This window comes from Arvicanthis niloticus, chromosome 6, assembly GCF_011762505.2.
Source record: "Arvicanthis niloticus isolate mArvNil1 chromosome 6, mArvNil1.pat.X, whole genome shotgun sequence".
NCBI lineage: Eukaryota > Metazoa > Chordata > Mammalia > Rodentia > Muridae > Arvicanthis > Arvicanthis niloticus.
The window spans coordinates 35,886,513-35,912,283 of NC_047663.1; the positions used below are offsets into that span (position 1 = coordinate 35,886,513).

Consider the following 25,771-nt stretch of genomic DNA (forward strand, 5'->3'; position numbering starts at 1 on the left):
ACTACACAGAGAAACCCTGTCTTGAAAAACCAAACCAAACAAACAAACAAACAAAAACCCCAAAAAACAAAAAAACAAAACCTCCCATGAAAAATAATTTCAGGGCTGGAGAGATGGTTCAGGGTAAATAACACTTCGTGGTCTTGCAGAGGACCTGGGTTCAGTTCCCAGCACCAACACTGGCTCAGAACCATCTGAAACTCTAGTTCCAGGGGATCTGAGGGCACCAGGCATGCACATGGTATAAACAGGCAGAATCCTTATACACAGAAGATAAGAATAAATAAATAAATAAAATAAGGAAAAGATTATTTCAGGTTATTTTCTTCATTGCTCTCTGGCTTATGTGGTGACATGGTACTTTTTGCAGCACACCAGAGCAGGAACAACTGATGGTTGTGTGGCTTAGCTGGATGATCAAAGAAGAAGCTTACTTTGAGAGGTAAGGCAAGCAGCCATCTGTTTTTCTTAGTTGAGAAAGCTTTTCTTATTTATTCCCTCCTTGAAATTCATAGTTTTTCTTCTGTTTTAACAGTACATCAGGTGTCTCTGCTTCTTTTGGGGAGATGTTGTTACTGGTGGCCATGTATTTCCATAGCAACCAGCTTAGTGCTATCATTGACTTAGTCTGCTCCACTTTGGGGATGAAGGTAATTGTTAATTATGTTTTTTTCCTGAAAGAAAGTGTGTCTAAGCTAGTTATAGTATATAACTATATAACTATATCTATATATAAAACACTAGTATATCTATGATCTGTTATAGTATAAAATAAATACATTTTGTTCATTTAAGTAGTTTTAGTTGTTTGCTAGTTTGAAATTTTATTTAGGAATTCCTAGAAAGATAGAAATTACATTTATTCAAATTTTTTGTATGTATGTGTGTCTTTATGGGCATGTGTACAGGTGTGTAGTTACCCATGGAAGCCAGAAGAGGGAGTGGGAGCCTCAGGGGTCAGAGTAAACTGACATGGGTGTTTGGAACCAAATTCGTGTCCTCTGTAGGAGCAGTCCACTGCCCAGCCATTTTTCCAGTCTTCCTTTTTGTTGTTGTTTGAGACAGGCTGGCCTGAAACCCATGCTGGTCTCAGTGGGTTTTGTTTATTTATTTTTTTTATCATCTTTTATGTAGATTTTCTAATTTATTCTAAAGCTTAGATGAATAAAATCATATAAATGTAAATACAGGCAGTCACACATCTGTATCCTCGTATACTTCTCAGTCTATTTAAGATAAAACTGTGGCAAGCAGTTACTAAGTAAGTGCAAGTCGGCCAAGTGTTCATGAATACTATCAGATTATTTTTCATAGAGGTGTTTGCAGTCTCACTGTTCACATTAATGCCTCAGAGCCCTTGCTTTCCTAAAGTCTTACCGTGCCTAGACAGCTCCATTCTTCGTAACTTTGGCTTTTTAATTTATCTCTATATTTATTTATTGAGACAAGATCTCTCTATATAACCCTGGCTATCCTGGAACTTGGTATGTAGACCAGGCTGACCTCAAACCATAGAGATCTGTCTGCCTCTGCCTCCTGAGAGCTGGGATTAATGGTGTGTACCACCATGCCTGGCCTGCAAATTTGATTGGTGAAGAGCAGTCCCTCTTTTTTATATTTTATTGACTATTAGTAAAACGAGTTCTTCTGTCCTTTTGTTGTTTTTGTTTTGTTTCTTTTAGACAAGGTCTTGCTCTGTAGGTTAGAGTGGCTCAAACTTTTATGTGAATCCACTGCCTTTTCACAGGAGTGCTGGGTTATAGGTATGAGTCATCACTCTCAGCTTACCAAATTTTATTCTAGTTTATTTGTGGCTTTATACTTTGCATTGAAATCTTTTTTTCTCAGTACTAAAGTAGAAACATAGGGCTCCACTTACACTAGGCAAGCACCCTTCCCAATGAGCTATATGTACTGCAGGTCTCCAGTGACCTAAGGTAGTCCATTTGAAGTACAGGTTTGTGTGCAGTGTTATAACAGAGTGTGTGTGTGTGTGTGTGTGTGTGTGTGTGTGTAAATATATGAAATAGGTTATTTTTTTGGTCTACATTTGTTGAATAAACCTTTTCTACCTACTAACTTAAGATGCCAATAGTTAGTACAATTTATTAAGTAACTTTAAAGTATGTTTTATCTTTATTTTTGACAAGAGGTCTCACTATATTGCCCAGGTTGTTCCTGATCTCCTGGGTTCTAGTGACCCACTAGTCTCAGCTTCCCAAGTGCCTGAAACTACAGGCATGCACATGTGTGTATTGCTTTTACTAAGTTTTATGTTGGTTCTGCTTTTGTGTCTTTTAATGTCAAGCTTGAGAAGTCACTTATGAGAGAAAAATTTAACTTTTCATCATTCATTAATACTGTATATCATACCATTTTGGGTAATAAATTCATGAGAGTAAATGTACTTCATATAGTTTTACATGCTACTGGGATTCTTTAACTATTTTTAGATTGTGATTAAGCCAAGCTCCTTGAGCAGGATGAAGACCATCTTCACACAGGAAATCTTTACAGAGCAGGTACTTCCTTCTGTCTTTAGCTCCTCCCTAAACTACTTAAAAGAATCAAATAGTCTTTTTTCATCACTTTCAATTTGTAAAAATTTATTTCATCTTTAAACTATATGTGAATAATTCATTTACCTCATTACAAAACAGTATGAGGCATTGTCACAAAACAAAACAAAACAAAACAAAACAATGAAACCTTGTACTAGTTGATTCTCGTTTTTCCTCCTCATGGACTATGTTTAAGTGTTGATGGTCTAATAACATTGGTAGTCTATACACTATTTCTTTTTTCAAACTAATTTTGCATTTGTTATGTGTTTTAATGCTATTTTTCCATTTTCAGGTTGTCACAGCCCATGCAGTTCGAGTTCCTGTCACCAGCAACCTGAGTGCCAACATTACTGGGTTTTTGCCCATTCATTGTATTTACCAACTTCTCAGGAGTCGATCTTTTACCAAGCACAAAGTGTCTATAAAAGTATGACTTCACATTTAGATTTTAAGCTCTAACTCACTCAGTTTTTTCTCACTAATTCTTGGTTTGTTTACTGTAGTTCTTTATCTGGTTTGTGTGTGTGTATGTGTGTATGTGTGTGTGTGTGTGTGTGTGTGTGTGTGTGTGTGTGTGTGTGTGTGTGAGAGAGAGAGATATATATGGATGCTAGCATCCACATGGCAGCTCACAACTGTGTATAACTTTCAGATCTGACATTCTTACACAGACATCCATGCAGGCAAAACACCAGTGAACATTATAACACACACACACACACACACACACACACACAAATAAAACAACAAAAATCCCCAACTTTAAATTTTTTTTTTTTGGTTTTTCGAGACAGGGTTTCTCTGTGTAGTCCTGGCTGTCCTGGAACTCACTCTGTAGACCAGGCTGGCCTCGAACTCAGAAATCCGCCTGCCTCTGCCTCCCAAGTGCTGGGATTAAAGGCGTGCGCCACCACCGCCCGGCCCCAACTTTAAATTTTTAAAACAATATTAAAACTTTTTTCCAAAATGTATAATATGTTTCCACTTAAATTCTCGGGTAACATGTTTTTACATTTTTGTTTGATACAAAATGTATTGGTTGAATCCAAGCTGGTCTTGAACTTGATTTGTAGCTGAGGTTCACCTTGAATTATTGGTCCTCTGCTTTCCCCTCCTAAATGCTAGGGTAATAGGTGTGCATTAATATGCTTGGCCCATTTTCTAAATTTTACTTTTGTTCACCAGCTCTACTGTTGCTGTTTGCAAATTTGCCACCCACATAGCCAGTGCCTAACTTATGTTTTCAGTTTTTTATATTTAGTTATATCAAAGAGTTAAAAGGTCTCCTAATGAGAAGTCTGAACTACAAAGAGGTATATAAATGTTTTTGAACCTTTTGTGAAAGCCTTTTTTACTTAAAAAGAGCAATGAGCAGTTTATATGTGGCATATCTTTTCAGGTGCTCTTGCTTTGACAATTTAGTGACATTATTAATTTTTAGCTATGTTGCATCTTTTGCTTTTTGTGCTTTTATTGAGTAACACAGCTATGGTTTAAGAGTCCAGATGCACACCTCAAGTTTGCATGTCTCCTCACCAGTAGGTAAGTGATAGTCCCATAGTAGTTCTTTTCTAGTCCACTTTCTTAATCAGAGTATTTCTCTGAAGAAATAGCCCCTGCTACAGTCCCCTCTGCTGGGAAGTCTCCCATGACAATACAGAGCTCTAAATAGAGTCAGAGAGGGGAATGTTCAAAAACATTAAACCCAAAGCCAGGCTGCTCACCATCTTAGGTGTATCTTTCTGTAGACACTGTTCTTGGTTAAATGATAGACAAATTAGAAAACGATGTAACCTATATTAGTTCCCAAAACTAATGGTGAGTACACTGATCTGAGAAACATGGAAAGCTACACATGTTAAAGCTATATGTGGTAAAGCTACATGTGCTCTACAGTGTTGATCTTTTTTTTTTTAATTGCCTTGATTTAATACGTTTTTCTTGTAGGACTGGATTTACAGACAGCTGTGTGAAACTTCCACTCCACTCCACCCTCAGCTACTTCCTCTGATTGATGTGTATATAAATTCTATACTTACTCCTGCATCTAAATCTAACCCTGAAGCCACAAATCAGCCAGTCACTGAACAGGAGATACTTAACATTTTCCAGGAAGTTATTGGGGTAAATAAAATAATGGTTCTTTTATATCTATTACATCCCTGGCTTGGTTCATCTTTTTTTCCTTAGAAGTCTTATAGGTAACTCTGATTTCAAAATAAGATTAATATTTGGGTATGTACATTTGCACATATGCAAACATAAATGAGGTTAAATTTTATTAGCTTACTAATAAAAATTATATAATAATATTATTTCCAAGTAATTTGTCAAACATCACTTTTTGAATAATCATATATACTATATATAATTATATATATACTTATTTATATATAATTTATATAGTTATATATATATATATGATTTATATATAATTTATATAAATATCACTATATAAATTTATATATAACTATAATTTATAAATTTATATATAACATAATTAAATTATGTATAATATATAATTTATAGATACTATACTATATAACTTATATATATTAATAAGTATATATAACATAATTTTATAATATAATATAATATTTGTATATAATATAATTTATATAAGATTTATAACAATTCATATATGAATATACATTATATACAATAAATTCAATTATATATAATATATAATTTATTTATGTGTTATATATAATTTATATATAATTGTATATTATATATTTATACATTATATCATAATATATGTAATATATATTACATATATAAACATGATAAAAATTATTATATATATATTTCTAAATACATAGTTCTTGAGACAGTGTCTCACTTTATAGCCTGGGTAGTCTCAAACTCATCATGCTGACTCAGCTTCTTGAATACTGGAATAACAGGCTTGCCTCACCATGTGCAGCACAGGGAGTTGTTTTGAAGCCTCCTGTTAAAGTTTAATGGGACCTTGAAGATAGGTGTTTGCTAAAGGACCGTGGGATACTTCAACACATCCAACATGGTGTTGTTTATCTTCCTGAAAATTGAAAATATATCTGGATTCAGTTATGGAAAGTTTGAGGAAAACATTTTTTCTTGTTTTGTTAGGAAAAGTTGGAGTTTACACAGTTTAATATATAGGATCTTTTTTATGAATTGTTGTCTTCATAGTAATTTCAGATAAAACTTTGATTCCTGAAAGTCTTTTCAGAAGCAGCCTGGTGAAAGTACTGTTGAGAAGTAGTAACTGAAGTTTTGTGACATTTTTCCTGTCAAGCTAAGAGTTGAAGAAAGGATGTTTCCTTTTGTCTGTCATGCCTTTCAAGGTTCAGGGAAACATGAAGTTGTCTCAGTCTTATGTGAGCCCACAGTCCTTCTCTTAGTCTAGCTGTGCTTGATGCAGCAGCACTGGATAATCTCTTTTATGTTCTTGCTGTTCAGTATTTTAACAGTTTTTGTATCACTTCAGGGTGACAGTGTCCGTCTCAACCAGCGCTTCAGTATCACAGCGCAGCTTCTGGTGCTTTATTATATCCTGTCTTACGAGGAAGCTCTCCTGGCAAACACAAAGACATTAGGTAAGTTGCACAGAGCTGAGTCTGTACAGTAGCTTCTTGATAGTGCGTCAGAACCCATCTATGGAAATCCAGTGAATAGGCAGCAGTGAGATGCTAGGGACTTTTTTAGGCTAGATTTCAGAAGATACTCTTTTAGTGTTTATTTTAGTGAATCAAATTTGAGAGAGAGGAAGGTAAACTTAGAGGCTTTGGACAGTGGCATAGGGCCTAATGGTTAGTTGAGATGAAGAACCTAGAGGACCTCAGTTAGGTCTGTGGAAGATCTACTGTTCCGTTTTGGATATGTAGACATTTGTTCTTGGAAGTGAGGACAGTGAGGAGGCAGCTGTGTATCTAGTAATATCTAGATTGAATTGTTTTTGCATATATGTGGTATTTAAAATTATGACATTAGATAGGTTCCCAGCAATGGAGTGTAGAGGAAATCCAGGAGATAGGGATTATAGATGCCAAAGGACGTTTCAAAGAGGACTTGGTGAGGTCTGCTGTCTGAGGTCTGTTCAGTGATCCTGTATGAGGAAGTAACATGAGGACTAGGGTTCAGCCAAGGGCTGCACATAAAATGTGGAATCAGTTTGCTGTAGAATTATAGGATGAAGACCAAATGTAATGAATTCAGAAGGGAGCTGGAGGACCCAGTGCTGTAGACCATGAGAAGAGACTGTGCTTTAGGGAGTTGCCAAGGGAGAGAGAAGTGATGTGGTAACTGGGGTGAATAAGGTCAGAAAGTGACTTTATAATTATTTGTATGTGTGAGTGCCTGTGTATAAAGTACACCACATGTACGGTGCCCACTGATCTTCTGGAATTAAGAGTACAGGCGATTGTGAGTCACCGATGTGGGTGCTAGTACTCTCAACTACCTAGTCATCTCTCTAGCCCTGCCTTTTTAAGATGAAGAGGAGACGTGTTACTTTATTGCTGTTGAGAGGAGTGTCCTGCAGAGAGGGGTTGTTGAAGCCAGTCAGTCTCTGCAGTTACATCCTCAGTGAATGGGAAGAGATGAGTGAGAAGACCTTTTCCTGGCAAAACTTTTCCTGGTTAAGGGGTTTTCTCTGGTCTAGTTTTTGCCTTCCTAGGGTGTAAAGAACTTCATGACAGTGTTTAGAGGTTTTTTTTCTGTAGCCAAAGATTATTTGCCTCAAATATATTCTTACCTGTGATATTGTGTTGTGATCTCAGCACTTCACATTTGGTTTAATTCTTATAAGAAACATTAGCAGCCACCTGCTGGATTCTGAGGTAGAATCAAGTACTGGAAAGTTATAGATGTTAAAATACATGGGTGTGTATTTATTATTTATTTAAAAATACTTATGCACATGTGTATATTAATGTGAATGGATATATATGTTGATTCTCGTTAAATGCTCATTTAAAAATATTTTAGAGATAAAAATTGTACATATTTATAGGATATCATTGATTTAAGTATCTATCTTAAAGAAGATGCATAGTAAATAAAGAATAGGTTCCTGGGTACTTATTGCTTAGTTAAATCGTGAATGCTCCTTATATATTTCACATATTTGTACTTAAGACACTGTGCTATTAGCTGGGCATGGCGCTGCACACCTGTATCAAAATTATCTCAAAGCGAACTACTTTCTTAGTATAAAAGTTTCAGATGTACACTTTTTATTTGTTTCTTGTTTTTGAGGCAGAGTCTCTTGTAGAGGCTGGTCTTGAACCCTCTGTCCAGCTGAAGTTTGCCTAAACTCCTGATCCTCTTGTCTCTACCTCCCAAGTGAGTGCTTGAAATACAGGTGTGAGCCTCCATGTCTGGGCACAGTCTCACTCCTCAGTAGCTAAAAGTACTGGAGGGTGCTTAACTCACCCTTCATTTTCATGTCACCTAAAAGAAATCCTCACCGGTTACCAGTCTGTCCTGTTATATGTAAAATGTCCTTTTTGGTAACCAACAGAACAAGCTTCATTGTTTCATTGTCTGGTACTTGGTAAACTGGTACTCAGGTACCACCGTGCCCACCCAGCAAGGCAATTTCAAGTGTTCTTTCTATCTATCCATCCATCCATCCATCCATCCATCTATCCATCCATCTATCTATCTATCTATCTATCTATCTTTCTTAAAATTGTTTAATGATTTATTTTTATTTTATGTACATTGATGTTTTACCTACATGTGTGTCTGTGTGAGGGTGTCGGATCCCCTGGAACTAGAGTGAGAGATAGTTGTGAACTGCCATATGGGCGCTAGTAATTGAACCCCAGTTCTCTGGTAGAACAGCCAGAGAATAGCTGAACCATCTCTCCAGCTCCTTTCTCTTACCCTCTGGTGTTGTGTAGTTTACATTAGGGTCATTAAGCTCTAAGTGTGTGTTCATGACTTCTTCAGGTTTCTTAAATGGATGTGGAAAATCTCCACTGAGTTCTTTCAGTGAATTCCTCTTTGCACTAAAACCTACAATGAGTTCCAATTCAGGGCATTTTCTAGGTCTTGCCTTTGTTTTCCCTTTGTAGTCACTATTTTGGTAGTTAATTTTTATCTGTTATACTTTCATATATCAAGTGAATTAAAAGTACTTTCACAGTGTCTTTATTCTCATTTGTTTTGAAAGCTAAGATTTGTTTCTGATATTCTTTTACTTTACACTTTTTGTCTTTTATTGACAGCTTCCATGCAAAGGAAACCCAAATCATATTCTTCTTCTTTAATGGACCAGATTCCTATCAAGTTTCTTATTCGGCAGGCTCAAGGACTGCAGCAGGAGTTGGGAGGTATTTGTGTTTTTCATTTGTCTTTGCTAAATTTTATTGCTATGAAATATGTTACCATTTATGCTATACTTTGTAGTAAGTATTCATTGTTATAAATGTAAGCAATTGAAGACTGAAAATTCTTTTTGTTCTCTTGCTAAGTCTATTATCTCATTACCTTCAGATCACCACTCCCTAGGAAACTCCAGTTGTTTTCAGTTTGACATTCATTTTAATTTTAAGCCATTTCTTTTCATATAGGGTGACCCAAATATAGTGACCAAAATAGTGATATTTGAGTGTTGGGGTGCAGCTTGGTGGTAGAGTGCTTGCCTGGCATGTGTGATGCCCTGGGTTCATTCCCAGCACCACACACAACACATGGATGCCCACCAGGACATAATTCTAATTACCTTCATCTTATTAGGAGGTTATTTGGATATAACCCTATTTTTAGCTTCAATATGTCAAGTTCAAAATGCGTTTGTGGTCAGGTATGGAGGCTTAGCCTTTAATCACACAGCACTCGACAGACTGAGGCATTCTGGTCTACATAGTAAGTTCCAGGATAGCCAGAGCTACATAGTGAGACCCTCTCTCATAAACAGAACAAAACAAAACAAAAAGTAAAATTATTTGCCCTCCTCTAAGCTACAGAATACTGACGCTCAGCAGTGTAGTGCACCTCTGCACAGTGCCTGTTTTCCTTTGCAATTGTATGGCTGGCTCACTAGGTGTTGCCCACTGCTGCTGCCTGGCATAACAGAAGAGTTTGTCTCATATTGCTAGACTTGTAATGATTTAGTCTACCATATGGACATTATTTCCATGACATTGTAAGGCTAAGAACTCATCAGTCCAACTGTCTAAAGCTGCAGAGTGTCTTTGGTTAACAATTTCATATGGTTAATTGAAACTAATAGAATCTCACGTAATATTTTTTAAAGGTGAATGATATTATACACTTCCTCCTTTTTATCGTGGTTTTTTTTTTTTTTTTTTTTTTTTCATTGAGATTTGCACTCAGGGCTGTATGTGAATTCAGCTAGTACTGTACCACTGAGCCATACCTTCAACCCTCTGCCTCTGCTGAGATATCAGCCCATGTAGATCCACTTTATTATTTGAGACTGTTCCATAATATTCTATGATAGACTAATATGTATATAATAGTTCGGTTGTAAATATTGGTAAATAGATCTGTGGGAGTTTTAGAAACTTGATATTTCTTTTTTTTTTTTTTTTTTTTTTGGTTTTTTGAGACAGGGTTTCTCTGTGTAGCTCTGGCTGTCCTGGAACTCACTCTGTAGACCAGGCTGGCCTCGAACTCAGAAATCCGCCTGCCTCTGCCTCCCAAGTGCTGGGATTAAAGGCGTGCGCCACCACCTCCTGGCTTGATATTTCTTAATAGCCACTTTTCATGTTTCCAGTGTGGGTTTCCTCTGTCTTTGAAGTAATGATTTTCCTTCTTTCTTTCCTGTGGTTGGTTTAGAAGAGGAACACGAGCCTTCATTGGACATGGCTAGCCAGATGGCTACATTTATTATAGTTTTACATACTCTGTTTCTTAAAAAACAAAAAAGGATACAGTATTTGGCAGCACTGGCCAATTAACATATTTTACTGAAAAGACTATAATATGTAGATTGATTTGCACGTCTCTGTGTCTGTTGGGAGTAATTTTAGTTGTACTTATGTTTAAAATTTTATTTATTTATTTTATATACATACACTGTAGCTAGCTGTCTTCAGACACACCAGAAGAGGGTATTGGATCCCATTACAGATGGTTGTGAGCCACCATGTGGTTTCTGGGAATTGAACTCAGGACCTCTGGGAGAGCAGCAAGTGCTCTTAACTGCTGAGCCATCTCTCCAGCCCCTATACTTATATTTAGAGGTTTAAAGCACTTTTGATTGTTACAATGCCTTTTTGAATGTAGAAACATCAATTATAAGCAGTCTTGATGGTCAAGCATGGTGGCACATGAAAATCTTAACACTTGAGAAGCTATTTTTTTTTTCTCTCCTGAACTCCTGAAGGATTGCTGTGTTAAACAGCTTTCACAGTGAGAGTCAAACAGTGGGATAAAGTAGAAGAAAGCTGAAAAAGATTTGTTGTAAGGAGTCATCCTTAACATATAGTAAATTAATTTTCTTGGGGACTTTTATTTAAAATGCTACACAGATTTTTTTTCTTAAATTAAAAAAAAAAAGAAAAAAAATATATATTTGGCTATTGGAATTGAACTTAGGCTCCCCCACACATGAGGCAAGTTGTCTTAGTCTCTACCCTCAGTCTTTGTTTTGAGGTAATGTCTCAATAAGTTGTCCAGGCTGGCCCTGAGCTCAGTGTGTAGCTGAAGCAAGACCTTGAATTTAGGATTGTTCGGCCTCAACCTTCTGAAAAGCATGGATTTCAACCCAGGCCTGGCTAGAACTTTTTAAAATGTGGTCTACACTTGCAGAAATGGACATGGTTGGCACTGTGGGCCACAGTTGAGCCCTAGCTGGGGCATGGCATCTTCACTGTGCATATACAGCAAGTTTCTTTAGCTCCAGATGCTAGTGAGTGGACCAGTGAGGTGAGAAACACTGTTAGCGCACACTTCTGTTCCTTATGGCTGCTGGCTGCTAAAATAAGGAGTGGGGAAGATTCTGTTTTGAGAACTGAGAGTCCAGTTAACTTCCTGTTTCATTTTTTAGGGCTGCATTCAGCTTTACTACGTCTTCTAGCAACTAATTACCCACATTTGTGTATCGTGGATGACTGGATCTGCGAGGAGGAGATCACAGGGACTGATGCGCTATTAAGGCGAATGCTTCTCACTAGTAATGCCAAAACCCACTCTCCGAAACAGCTGCAGGAAGGTACAGTAACTGCTCATCCTCCCTCTCCTTACTGATGAACAGAGGGGCTGGGCTGACTGGAATCCTATACTGTAAGCAGGTGTCTTGGGCTAAGGATTTTTTTGTTTGTTTGTTTGTTTTTGAGACAGGGTTTGTCTGTGTAGCCCTGGCTGTCCTGGAACTCACTCTGTAGACCAGGTTGGCCTCGAACTCAGAAATCCACCTGCCTCTGCCTCCCAAGTGCTGGGATTAAAGGCGTGCGCAACCACTGCCCGGCATTGGGGTAAGGATTTTTAACCATCTCTTTGCTATGCTAGAAATTTAGTTGACATGTTGATAGCATTTTTGTATTCTGTGTTATATCACTAAAAAGTTTTAGAAAATTTCCATAGTGGCTAGAAATAAATACAGTAGATCAAGGCAGTGCACTTGCTATTAATGGGTTATGTTCTAGATTATTATCTCCAAATACAAATAGCCCTACATATTAACATTGCATTAGCTGTATTTAAAAGTTTCAGTTTATAGGCCTTCTGAATACAATTACCCAATCAGTGTAAAGATTGTTGTTGTATAATCTTTATTCATCTGTGCCTTGACAATGTTGGCCTTGGCCAACCTGAATTTTTGTTGTTGTTGCTTTTGAATTGTTTAGCTGTTATTTCTCAGTCTTTTTCTCTTTTCCCTTTGGAGCTGCAGACTGAAACTCTGGGCCTTTTGTGTGTTCTGGGCCTGTGCTCTGCTACTCAGCTTTACCCCCAGCTCTTGAGGTCATTGTCTTTTTGTTTTCTCTACACAACTGAAGGAATTGTGAACCCATTGTCTTTGACATGGGGATTTTGAACCCAGATACAAAGTGACACGCTGTTCTTACCAGCTTTGGCTAGTTTTTTCCACATTTCTTTCAGGTTTTGTTGGTTTTCCAGGGTGCATGTACATGCATGACTATCTATTGTTTCCTTTGAAGTAGTTGTTGGTCTTGAAAAGCTAGGTATAGATAGGTATAGTGTTGTTTATGATGGCAACAACAAGAATTAGTTTTCCTTTTGTTATTTATTTTATGCTTGCTAGCAGGATGTAATTAGTGACCACTCTAGTGGAGAGGTAATTCTAGATATTTAATAACAGCAATCTGCTGGATGCCAATCTCTTATAATGGGACACCTAGAGGAAAGTATCAAGGAGTCTAAAACTTCTAAATTAATAAGCTACAGAAGCAGTTACCCAAAAAGATGAGGTTAGCCATTGTGTCACTAATAGGATTTTAAAAAGTGAATTTTATGAAATAACATCTCTACTTTATGAAGTTTCATTTATTTTTATTATATTTTAATTTATTTGTTTAGTATATGTTTATGTGAGGTATTGCACATGCCTCATTGCACATATGGAAGTCAGAGGACAACCTGAGGGATTCTGTCCTTCATGTGTGTGTAGGGATGGAACTCAGGTTGTCAGGCTTCACTTGCCCTAACCCCTGGGTCATCTCACCTGCCAACTGTGAAGTTTTCTAATGGCTTTAATATTAGCTTCAGTGAAAATGTAACTGTGAGTGGAACTTTTACTTTAACACCATTGCTCTCTTGATTTGTTTGGCCCCAACTTTTACAAAAGAAGTATTTATTTCTACTTGGTAAATATTACAGAATTTAGGAATGATTGCAAAATTTTGTTTTTTAGCATTTTCAGCTGTCCCTGTAAGTCACACACAAGTGATGCAGATTATGGAACACTTGACTCTTCTTTCTGCCAGTGAACTTATACCATATGCAGAAGTATTAACGTCCAATATGAACCAGCTACTGAATTCTGGGGTTCCACGGAGAATTCTTCAAACTGTCAATAAGTTATGGATGGTTCTTAATACTGTGATGCCAAGAAGGTAAATCCTGTCTACTGTTATATGGACTGGAGAAGTGTGTAGCTTTGATAATACACAGGGGGCTTAGTTGTTAGAAAAATATTCACAAGACCACTCTCATTCATGGTTTTGAGTATGGAACAATAAAATTCCTTTCTGAAGATGACTAAAGATATTACATCGGGGTGCAATGGCGCTTATCTATAATCTCAGCATGGATTTGGGAGGAAGAACTGGCAGAACTAAGTTTGAGGAAGGTCTATATAGTAAGATTTGTCTCAAAAAATTGTTACATTTTAAAGAAAAAAGTATACTTAAAGAACTGAAAACTACTAACAATTTGAGAAAGTGTTTGAAGGTATTTTCCTCTGTGTAGTTATTTGTGGCTAATTGATTTGGATCATGGTATCTTACATCACTGCTGCGTTTCCAAATTCTGTTGTACTCTGAGCCATTTTGACTGGCTTTAAAAACCTAATCCCCAGGCTCCAGTCTATGCAGTTAAACCTGAGTGGGTGCAGCAGGATTGAGGCATAACTTTTAAAAACAGATCCTTCTGTTGCAGTAGAGTTTGGAGGACTGGATGTGCTGTCATTGTGGTTATCAGTTGACTGGTGCTGGATCATAAATTTCCAGGACTGCCAGGCCAATCTGGAAACCAGAGTACTGGTCTCACTTCCTTGAGAGCTTGGTTTAGTAGTTTTGGTAACTGGGAATAATTGTTCTTTCTAAATTCAAGTTTTGTTGTTGGTGGTTCTTTTTGTTTGATTGTTTTGGTTTTCAAGACAGGCTCTGGCTGTCCTGGAACTCACTCTGTAGACCAGGCTGGCCTCGAACTCAGAAATCCGCCTGCCTCTGCCTCCCAAGTACTGGGATTAAAGGCATGCGCCACGACCACCTGGCCTAAATTTAAGTTTTACTTTACATCAAATTAATAAATACACATAATAATACTTCACACTTTTCTATTTTAGAGTCTGACTACCCAGAGGAAACCATTATTTGGCTTAAAAAAATGTCTAGCATTTACATTTTCTTCATTATAGCTAAGGGGTAGGCTTATAACAAGTGCAGCTTCTCGATTTTTTAATTTAGACATGGCTTGTGAAGCTTAGCAGTCTGATTTGCTTCCTTCCTGTGAAGCTTCTTTCCCTTTATTTTCTAGTATAGTTGTATCATTTAGCTAAAGCAATGTTTAATGTTCATGTTACAGTTATGTATTTACAATTGAACTGTGCAGTATATTGAAATATTCTTTGACTACCTTTTTCTTGCTATCTCACTTTTAATTTTTTTTGGTGAGGGAAATCACACTCAGGCTGTGAGCATGCTAGTCAAGGATGCTGTCCCTGAGCTACACTTCATAATGGCTTCTTTCTGATACACAAGTGCCATTTCCCATATTTGGCATTGCCATACTTACCTTGCTTCCATTTGTTATGCTATCAATAACTAATAAATAGTTCTTCCTAAGCTCTTTATTAAGACTAGGCTTACTTAATAGCAACTACAACAGAAATTAATCTAGAATTAGTCCTAGAACTGCTGTTGTCTCTGCTTTGCGGGGATTTCTGTTTTGCTTTTTTGGTTTCTGTCTACGGAGAGCACATACCAACTGCAACGCTTCCTGAGAAAGGCTGAATGGGGCTGGCGGAGGCTCGGGTGTTATGTGTATGACTTTGGAGCTTGCTTTCTTCTCACATGTGGTTGCTGTTTTGCTTAAGTGTGGTTCATAAATTTGAGGACACCATTGTGACTTGGACTTCCCACTGGCTGTTAGTAATCTGGTGTGTTGCCGTTTTCCAGCCGTTTTTTATATAGCCATTAGTTTCTTCACTCATAAAAGGCTTTCCCTTTTTGTGTTCTGGAATTTAATAATGTTGTGTTTTGATGTGGATCTTTTTTGCTTTCATAGTGTTAGGTACTTGATTTTTTTGTTTGTTTTTAATTCTGGTGAGCAGTGTCTTGCTTTTTAGAGCTTTTTATTTCTGGAATAAATTAAATTATGTGCATTTTTGTGTTGGTATGTGCATATGAGTAAAAATGTCTGAAGAAGCCAGAGATACTCAATTTTGGGGGGTGCAGGGGTAGAGTTATGTCTGGTTGTGAGCCACCTGACTTGGGTTCTGGGAACTGAATTCCTGTTCTCTGGAAGAGCAACAAATGCTCTTAGCTTCTGAACCATCTCTTCAGCACACAAAAAAACCACTCATGGTGGTACATTCTTGTGATCTCAGCATTTGGGAGGGGGATGCAGGAGAAATCAGAAGGTCAGGTCATTGTTAGCTCTATAGTGAGTTTGAGGCCAGCCTGAACTACATGAGAGCCTTTCTCAGAAACAAAAACAAAAAGAAACTTCAAAGTTTTTTTTTAATACCTGCTTTCCTTTTTTTCTTGAAAATAATATTTTTTAGATACAAAGGACCAAATAATATATGTCAGTTATAACATAGCTATTATGAATGTTATTGTTTTCTCACTAGGCTGTGGGTAATGACAGTTAATGCACTCCAACCTTCCATAAAGTTTATACGACAACAGAAATATACCCAGAATGATTTGATGATAGATCCTCTCATTGTCTTGAGGTGTGACCGAAGGGTTCACAGGTAAGTTACTTAATTTCATTTGTTTTAATAAAGCTGTACTTTGGAGAATCAAAAGAAATTGAAGAAAATCATTTTAATATCTTATTGCTGTTAGAAGTATATAGGTAATATAATTTATGCAGCTTTTTTGTTTTCTAGCTGCATATATTTATAAATTATAGTCAGTGTAATATTTAGTATGTAGATAATGACATCTGGATTTAGAGAAAAGGTGTTCTTGGCTTTGGTAGTCATCAGTAGTGACTCTTCCATCTCTTAAAATCAAGAACAAAAAATAATATGACCATTTCTGTTAGCTCATTAAAAAGATTTTGCTTTATTTTGTTTTATGTTGAAATAAGGTATTGCAATAAAGCTGATGGTGACCTTGAACTCCTAATTTTCCTGCCTCAGCCATCTTAGTGTTGGGATTACTGTTGTGTCACCATATACAACTTGAAAAAATGATTTTAAAACACTGATTCATTGTAAGCCATCATGTACTTTAAACTGTGACCCTTTTGGTACCAGTTGTCATGTTAGTTTCATTGATTTCACGTGTGTCTCCAATTCCTAGCTAATTATTTTGAAATGCCTTTAACTCAAAAGGCAGAATTTAATTGACTCAGACATTAATATTTGAACTTCCAATTGTTGCGATAAATAATATTAAAGGTAAATAAGTTGAGGGGTCTACCTTTAATGTTCGTCATCTCCATGGAGAAAAAGATAGCTGTATGAGAGCAGTGTGGTCTTATGCAGATGAATGATGTGCTAAATGAAGTTTTGTTGTTGTTTCGTTTTTGTTTCTTCAAGATGGGTTCTCATAATATAGTTTTGGTTGTCCTGGAACTCATTATGTAGACCAGGCTGGCCTCAGACTTACAGAAAATCACCTGCCTCTGTCTCCCGAGAACTGAGATTGAAAACATGTACCAGCTAGGCAGGAGAGATGCACCCAGTGGCTCACAACTATCTGTAACTCCAGTTCCAAGGGCTCTGGCCTCTGAGGACAGTGTATCATGTAGTACACAGACATGTGTCCAGACAAAACACCCATATACATGAAATAAAAGACTTTGTGCTTCTTTCTTAGATGCAGTTTTCTTAAATCAGGTTGCTAAAAATAGAATTTTGACAAATGCAATATATTCATTTAAAAATTTTTTGATTCTTGTTTTATTCCTGCCATCCAGGAGGCCCAAGAGTTACCATTCTGTTACAGTGTTTTATGTTGTATATCTTCTTGTACATTTCTGTTTTATATTGTACAGGAAAGTGAAAAATAGATTCCTTTTTAATTTTATTTTTGTTAGAACTTTGTTTTATTTTTTTATTTTATTTGTTCTTTTTATTGAACAGTTTAGTATGTTTATTGGTTATTGTTATTTCTTGTTTATCTTGTTTATCTTTTAGAAAAGCTTTTCTTTCTTTTTTTTTTTTTTTTTTTTTTTGGTTTTCGAGACAGCGAGACAAGGTTTCTCTATGTAGCCCTGGCTGTCCTGGAACTCACTCTGTAGACCAGGCTGGCCTCGAACTTAGAAAACCACTTGCCTCTGCTTCCCAAGTGCTGGGATCAAAGGCGTGCACCACCACTGCCTGGCTTTCTATTGGTTTTTTATTGATCTAAAGAATTCTTTATCTATAACATGTGTAAATACTATCAAAGGCCAGGTGTGGCACATGCCCATAGTCTCAGCACTTAGGAGGCGGAGGCTGAGGCTGATGAATCATGAATTTGAGGCCAGTCTGAGCCATGACTCTTTGTTTAACCAAGTTATCATACAGATGAATGCATTTCATTATGAAGACTCTGCCTTAAACAGACTCTATCTTAAACATACACAGTGAAAAATGATATCAGTTCTTACTACATATGTTGTAGTTTTACATTTTTGGGGTGCTAGAGCTTGGGGCTGAGTATGTCCTCTTTGAGCTGCAGCCCTAGCCCTAGTGCTTTGCTTTACCTTTTTTTTTTTTTTTTTTTTTTTTTTTTTTTTTAAATCTTCGTACAGTTTAATTTACTTTACCAGGTGATCATTCTAATGGTTTTTAAAAGGTATTGTACACCATACATAATGATAACGAGGATTTGCCTAGTAGTGGTGGTAGGGATGTGGGTGGACTTAGATCTCAAATAAGCTAGCCTTGTGTAGATAACTTAGAGAGCTGCGTGAAGGGGTCTTTGAGATTCTTTACTAATATCCATTTTTCTTTGTTCATTCTGATACTTTTCATATGTACTAGTATGCAAAAATAAAGGTATACAACGAGAAGTCCCACTCCCACAGCTGTGGTAAAGTCAAAGCTTTGCTGGCTTCTTTTGACCAATTCCAGTTCTGTGTCCATATAGCCTTGTTCTTCATGTGTGGCATGCATTTCTAGTTCTTATTGTAGCTAGTTTTAAAATTTACATTCTTTCTGATACATTTTTCTTCTTTGTTTAGGTGTCCCCCACTAATGGATGTTACTTTACACATGCTGAATGGATATCTCCTTGCCTCTAAAGCATACCTTAGTGCCCATCTGAAGGAAACAGCAGAGCAAGATAGACCTTCCCCAAATAATACAGTAGGCTTGGTTGGACAAACTGATGCCCCAGAAGTGACCAGAGAAGAACTGAAAAATGCATTACTGGCTGCTCAGGTACAATTTCCTCAAATGGCATGTTTGTTTTTAACTAAATAAGTAGATGATACATTGGCCCTACCAATGTACACTGTTGACATTGTGTGTTCCTTTTCTTCTAGAATCTAAAATAATATTATCTTTGCTTCTGAGTATCAGGTAGACTCTCATTATGAAAACTTAATATATATTTTAATAAGATTTATATTTTTCAAATTATAAGCCTTTAACCAATCTTGTTATACTTCACTTGATTGACATGTATCTGACACCTGTGTGACAGATACTATTCAAGGACTAGGGACATGGTGGTAAAGGAGATATAACCTTTGGTAACTTGTTTTTAATGATGAGATGATAGAAAAAATGTTGGAGACAGACTACACACAGAAAAATAAGTGAATACATAATATTATAAAGTGTCAGGCTGTCTTTTCTATGTAGGACCCTCAAACAGATCACCTCTCAAGTCCTACTCTGTAAAGTGAAATAGAGGGAAATAGAGAAGCACCTGCTAGGATCTTGGAGAAAGTAGGAGAGTGAGAGGAAGGAAGAGAATTAGGTTCAGGTGGCCTCTAAGTGGTAATGTTTATATAAATGTATGTAGTAACTTAGTATGCTGGTTATTTTCTTTATCTTAGTCAGGTCCCCAAGAAAGACACAGAGAGACCAAGATTTATTTTCAAACTTTACCTCAATATCTAGGTAGTCGATTGTCTATTCTAATCTAAACTAATCTGGTTACCTCTCAGCCAAAATCCCCATAATACTTGTGTTTAGGGCCTTCTGTGTTCCAGCTGAACTCTCATGTTGTCTCCTTCCCTTCTTACTCCTGGTTCAATCTGTCTTCCTCTTCTCTCTCCCCCTGCCCTGGCTGGCAGAAGTCCCACCGTATTCTCACTTCTGCCAGCCATTGGGTGATCTGCTTTTATTGACAAGGCAGAGAATAAATGGTAAGAATTGTTTATACAAACTTGAGACAGGAGATTCTTGACATAAGAATGTTGTGTCTGGATTGAAACAAGATATGAGGGCAGAGAAATCAGCATTTGATTAACACAACGATAACCATTACACAGTGCACAAAAAAATTATGCCTACAGTCTGCTTTGGAGGTCATTGGCTTTGATTACCTGTCCAGTAGATATTTATGAACTGAAATCTGCACATCTGTCTAGTGGTATATGAGCCTTCAGAAATATGCAAGATGCTAATTTACATGCTGTTTTTGTTTGTTTGTTTTGTTTTTTCAAGACAGGGTTTTTCTCTGTAGCCCTGACTGTCTTGGAATTCACTCTATAGACCAGGTTGGCCTTGAACTCAGAGACTTACCTGCCTCTGCCTCCCAAGTACTGGAATTAAAGATGGGTACCCTCACCTACTGGCTACTTGCTTATTTTTATCTTATGTGTGTGGGTATTGTACATTTATGTCTGTGCAGCATGTGCATGCAGTGGCCTTAGAAGTCAGAAGAGGGTGTCGGAATCCCTGGGACTGGAGTCACAGGACACTTATTGTGAGCCGCCATATGAATGCTGGGAATTGATCCTTGGTCTTCTGGAAGAACAGACAGTGTTCTTAACAACCAAGCCACCCCTGGTCCCCTGCATATGTTTATTTTTATGGAAAAAAATGGTTTGTTGTTGGTTTTTTTTTTTTTCCAGATACATCAGTTTTTTTATCTTACAATGTAAGACCCACTGCACTGTCAATTGCTCACTTCTGCTCTGAGAATTACCACGTTTATGGTGTTGTGCCATTCTGTTCATATGAAAATAGGGATTTCATTTTCAGGTCAGCTTCTCTGAGGCTCCTTACATGGACTTTTTTTTTTTTTTTTTATCTGCTTGTAGGACAGTGCAGCTGTCCAGATTCTCTTAGAGATTTGTTTACCTACTGAAGAGGAAAAGGCAAAAGGTGCCAATTCAGACCTATCCCTCAGGAATACTCAAGGTGTCATCACCATCAGTACTCCAAATAAAGAAACAGAAGAAGGAGAAGACAGTTTGCTCTGTAACCTCCGAGAAGTTCAGTGCCTTATCTGTTGCCTGCTGCACCAAATGTACATTGCAGATCCCAACATCGCTAAACTTGTTCACTTCCAGGTATGTGTCCAGAAGAATAATGCAAATGTTGGAATTCTTCTTGAAGGCTTTATATATTAAATTAATACAGGTCATTTGAAAATGAGAAAAGATCATGGTCCTTTGCAATATTTAGAGAAATCTAAATTCTCAATACTGATAAAATATTCAGATACTTTATCTCTTTTCTAATTTATCAGGAAAGTTCAGTTACTGATACATTCACGTACATTTGGTATTTGGAGAAGATTCTACAGAAAGGAAGTGAAGCTTCACTTTCATCTCTGCTTGTCTTTGACCTTTCCCTTTCCTCCTGAGACAGGGCTACCCATGTGAGCTTCTGCCGCTGACGGTTGCAGGGATCCCGTCCATGCACATCTGTCTGGATTTCATACCGGAGCTCATTGCCCAGCCTGAGCTTGAAAAGCAGGTAACGAGCATTTTACAATGTGAAGAAAATTTTGATCACTTTTCAGTGTGGCTATTAGAGGAGATATTTTATAATTTTTATTATTTAAACTTTTCAAAAGAAATATTTTAACATTTGGATTTTGTCTTCCAGATATTTGCTATACAGCTGCTTTCTCATTTGTGTATCCAGTATGCATTACCAAAGTCACTTAGTGTGGCCCGCTTAGCTGTCAATGTTATGGGGACCTTGCTAACAGGTGTGTAGCCAATCAACATCAACAAAAGTATCTAATAACATTGATTACATATATTTTTGAAATTTAAGACTCAGCAGCTCATATTGAGACAGGTTTTTTCTGTGTGGCCTTGACTGTCCTAGAACTTACTTTGTAGACCAGGCTGGTCTTGAACTCAAAGAGATCCTCCTGACTCTGCCTCCCTAGTGCTGGGATGGCATATTCCACTATGCTCAGCTTATTGGTGTTTTAATGAGTCAGTATGACACAGTATATGTTGCTGTTATCTTAATGTATGCCATCCTTTGAGTTACTTTTCTTTTTTTAATTTTATACTTACAAATATGATTTATAGTATAGAAGCATATATACCTTTGTTTTGTGAATATGTATATATATATGTGTGTGTGTATTTAATAGATATATATTAGTTATAATACTTACTTAATAAATGAAAATAAAATCTGTAGAATTAGAATACAAATTAGGAATTACTAAGTGTGCTCAGTTCCAGAAACAAAAATATTTGAAAATGTCATAAATACCTGGGTGGTGTTAGCTTATACCTTTAATCTCAGCACTGGGAGGCAGAGGAAAGTGGATGAGGCCAGCCTGGTCTACAGAGTTTTAGGACAGCCAGGGCTATACAGAGAAACCCTGCTCCAAAGGGAAAAAAAAGTAATAATAAATATATTAGCTAGCTCCTTAAATTCTACAACCTATTCCACAACTTACCCTGTATTTTACCCATTTTCTGGTTTGTAGAGTAAATGTTATAAAAGAAAACTACTTTAAAATGATATGGGCTAGCTGGGCGGTGGTGGTGCATGCCTTTAATCCCAGCACTTGGGAGGCAGAGGCAGGTGGATTTCTGAGTTCGAGGCCAGCCTGATCTACAGAGTGAGTTCCAGGACAGCCAGGGCTACACAGAGAAACCCTGTCTCAAAAAAACAAAACAAACAAACAAACAAATGATATGGGCTAGAGATGGCTCAGTGGTTAAGAGCACTGTCTGCTCTTCCAGGGGTCCTGAGTTCAATTTTTAGCAACCACATGGTGACTTACAACCATACAACCATCTATAATGAGATCTGATGCCCTCTTCTGGTGTGTCTGAAGACAGTGACAGTGTACTCACATAAAATGATATGAGTATCTTCCATCCTTTAGAAGGTTGTGTTCTTTCTCTGTGTTCTTACAACAGTTTGTTCAGTTTCTTTCTGTTGTTTTCATCTCATGTTACAGTGATTTATAGCGGTCAAGGGTTCATGCTGCATTTAGTCCCTGCATTACCACTGTCTGTTACGTCACTTGGAACCAGCATTATTTTTTTTCCCCCAGGACCCCATTGCCTTGTATGTGCTAGGCCAGAACTCTACATTTAGTTACCTTCTTCCTTCCCAGCCTTGGAATTGGAATAACTTTTTTGGGGGGGTGGGGGGGGTAGGGGAACAGGGCCTCACTGTGTAGATCAGGCTGTCCTCAAACTCAGAGATCTGCCCGCCTCTGCTTCTCGAGGGCGGGGATTTTTAGAGGCATGCACAAGCACACTGGACCTTAAAACAACTTTTACAACTTTTCTAAAGTTTACTTAAAGTTTCTCATATGCACAACTGATGTGATCCAATTGTGAGCACTGGGTGAAATAATGCAAGCAGTGTACTTATCATAGTGCAAGGTTGGAATAAAAATGTGGGCCTTGGTGATGACTAATTAGTAGAGCACAGGTTGTTAAAGTTAGAGTGGGCAGCATCCTATAAACTTAGTCTTACCAGCACAAAACAGTACTGATATGTTATGTAGGATGCCTGGTTTGAATTATTTGTATTTGAATTATTTATAAAACAAACAATTGTGCTGCTTTTCTTCCCACCAGTTCTAACACAAGCTAAGCGGTACTCTTTTTTCATGCCAACTCTTCCAAGTCTGGTCTCCTTTTGTCGAGCATTTCCTCCACTGTATGAGGATATTATGTCTTTGCTAATTCAAATAGGACAAGTGTGTGCCTCTGATGTTGCTACTCAGACAAGAGACATTGATCCAATCATTACACGTGAGTGTTACCTCATTTTAATGTTTCAAACAAGACTATGTTCATGTCAGAATATCTTGCCTAAGTTATTTTCTCCCCTTATTTTGTAGGTCTTCAACAAATAAAGGAGAAACCTAGTGGATGGTCTCAAATTTGTAAAGATCCATCTTACAAAAATGGATCCAGGGACACTGGAAGCATGGATCCTGATGTCCAGCTCTGTCACTGTATTGAAAGCACAATAATTGAAATAATAAACATGAGTGTTAGTGGAATTTAAAAAAACAAGTTTTAAATGCAGCCATTTGCTGTGTTTATGGAACAGGAATCTGGACCTTATGAGAACTCTAAACTGAATGAGAACAGGGAGGCCTCGGAATTGCTGAATCAGCATGAGGAGAATCTAGAACTCTATGAGAATTATACTTGTTTGTTTGATTGGCATATCTTTGGATCTGCTCTGATGGACATCTAAAGCAGCTGAACTTCTTTTGCATTGGGAACACTTTAAGAAACTTATTACTAGAAAGGGATTGGTTCATGTACTTAGCGATGGAAGTAAAGAACGATTGCCAGGCCTTTAATTTAATTTCTTAAAAAATGAGCCTGTGGATATCCCTCATATTTGTGAGCTTTTAACAGTTTTCAACAAATAGAGAAGGAGAGGAAGGAGGGGAAGGAGAAAGAGGGATGTAGGGAAGGAATAATTTAGAAAAAATTACCGCTTAAGTACACATAAATCTCACAGACTTGTAATGCAAGTAACAGTATTACAGGTTGAAATTCTAATTTGTTAGAGACAGTAGTAAGATGGCTTAAAAAAAAAAAAAAAAAAAGGCAGGTAAGACAGGTATGGTAGAGCATGCCTTAAATCCCAGCCCTAGGGAGAAAGGGAAAGGCAGGTAGATCTCTGAATCAGGCCAGCCTGGTTTGTATTGTGAGTTCCAGGAAAGTCAGAGCTACATACTGAGACCCTGTCCCCCCCACCCCGCCACCTAAAAGAAGAAAAAAGTAGCAAATGACTGCTTTGTAGTTTCAGATGAAGATATAAAGATTTCATAAATCTGCTTCAAAATTTCCTAATATATGAAGCCATATGTTTAAAGAGATACTTGAATAATTTGAAATTTTAAGATACTGATTGTAGTTACAGAAACATCTTTGTGCAAAGAAGAACCTGAAAGTAAATTTCGTTTATTCTTTTTAAAATTTATTTTTATAATACTGTATTATCTAATTCTCAGAGGAGCAAAGATGTATCAAATTAAATGAATTTTAGAGCAATAAATCCCAATAGTGCTCTTGGTTCATCATCAGGATTATAATTCATATTTTACTTTGAGGAGACTTTGAGTAAGAAAATACAGTGTTTGAACCTCAGGAAAAATTATAATGTGGAAAATACTGTGTTGCTGGCTTCTGCAGCCCTCTGTTAGGAGCTTCATGATTAAGGAGATGCAGTCAGATAACCATAATCATTTTTTTACAATTAAGTAGCCAATGTAGAAGGTACTTCTTTGCTCTTTGAGAAATACCTCAATCATTTGCCACCCCACTCAAAGCAGACCTTTGGTTAAAGAAGGTAGTAAGCTAAAAGGAAAAGATTGGGTTTTTTTTTGTTTGTTTGTTTGTTTTTGTTTTGTTTGTTTTTACAAAAAGGAATTTAGCTTCATCCTTTCCACTTGCACATAGTCACATCTCGTTTTCCTTTTTCACTCCTGACCCTACCTCATGAAGGTGTTCTATTAAAACAAGTTTATAGCTGTTTCCAATCATGAAGTGCATAGTATCATGCATGATGGAATATATATATATATATATAATATATATTATATTATATATATATATCTAACTTTTTATTAGATGCTTAATGTTCAATTAAGTAATTTTGATGTGAAGAGTAAAAGAATACACTTTAAAGATATACCACAAGAATTTTCATATTTTTAAATGAGGCAGTTTTGTAGTCTCTTAAGATTAAATACAACTGCTCCTGTTTTGTTTTTAAATGAGGCCTTTCTGGAATATTTTGTGTGAATAGTAGAATCCTTTAGGAATTCTGAAATGTTTGAAGTATGTTTTATAATGAAATACAGTACACATTTTGTGGATCAATTTTCAAAGACTAGTCATAACCTACTGTGTTAAAGTAATAACAGCCTGTTTTTCACCCAATTTGTTGATGATGTAAATAAAATGTGTAAATAATATTAGTA

The 25,771-nt window shown here is 36.9% G+C and overlaps 1 protein-coding gene across 3 annotated transcripts in view; it reads left to right on the forward strand.

Annotated features, from left to right (window-relative positions):
- Ints2 (integrator complex subunit 2) overlaps window positions 1-24,372 on the forward strand; it is a 42,410-nt gene extending 18,038 nt beyond the window's left edge. For 2 of the 3 annotated variants that reach the window (XM_034507543.2, XM_076936098.1), the window contains exons 10-25: window positions 371-442; window positions 536-650; window positions 2,454-2,522; window positions 2,857-2,991; window positions 4,512-4,688; window positions 6,037-6,145; window positions 8,783-8,887; window positions 11,572-11,736; window positions 13,396-13,597; window positions 16,060-16,185; window positions 18,612-18,810; window positions 20,646-20,897; window positions 21,199-21,306; window positions 21,439-21,544; window positions 23,400-23,576; window positions 23,666-23,978. In XM_034507543.2, the coding sequence (XP_034363434.1) occupies window positions 371-442; window positions 536-650; window positions 2,454-2,522; window positions 2,857-2,991; window positions 4,512-4,688; window positions 6,037-6,145; window positions 8,783-8,887; window positions 11,572-11,736; window positions 13,396-13,597; window positions 16,060-16,185; window positions 18,612-18,810; window positions 20,646-20,897; window positions 21,199-21,306; window positions 21,439-21,544; window positions 23,400-23,576; window positions 23,666-23,835 (2,287 nt within the window). In that variant the 3' untranslated portion in view covers window positions 23,836-23,978. Of the gene's footprint in view, window positions 1-370; window positions 443-535; window positions 651-2,453; window positions 2,523-2,856; window positions 2,992-4,511; window positions 4,689-6,036; window positions 6,146-8,782; window positions 8,888-11,571; window positions 11,737-13,395; window positions 13,598-16,059; window positions 16,186-18,611; window positions 18,811-20,645; window positions 20,898-21,198; window positions 21,307-21,438; window positions 21,545-23,399; window positions 23,577-23,665 lie in introns of all 3 variants that reach the window. The other variant, XM_034507544.2, reaches the window with a different exon arrangement.
- The last annotated feature ends 1,399 nt before the right edge of the window (window positions 24,373-25,771 follow it).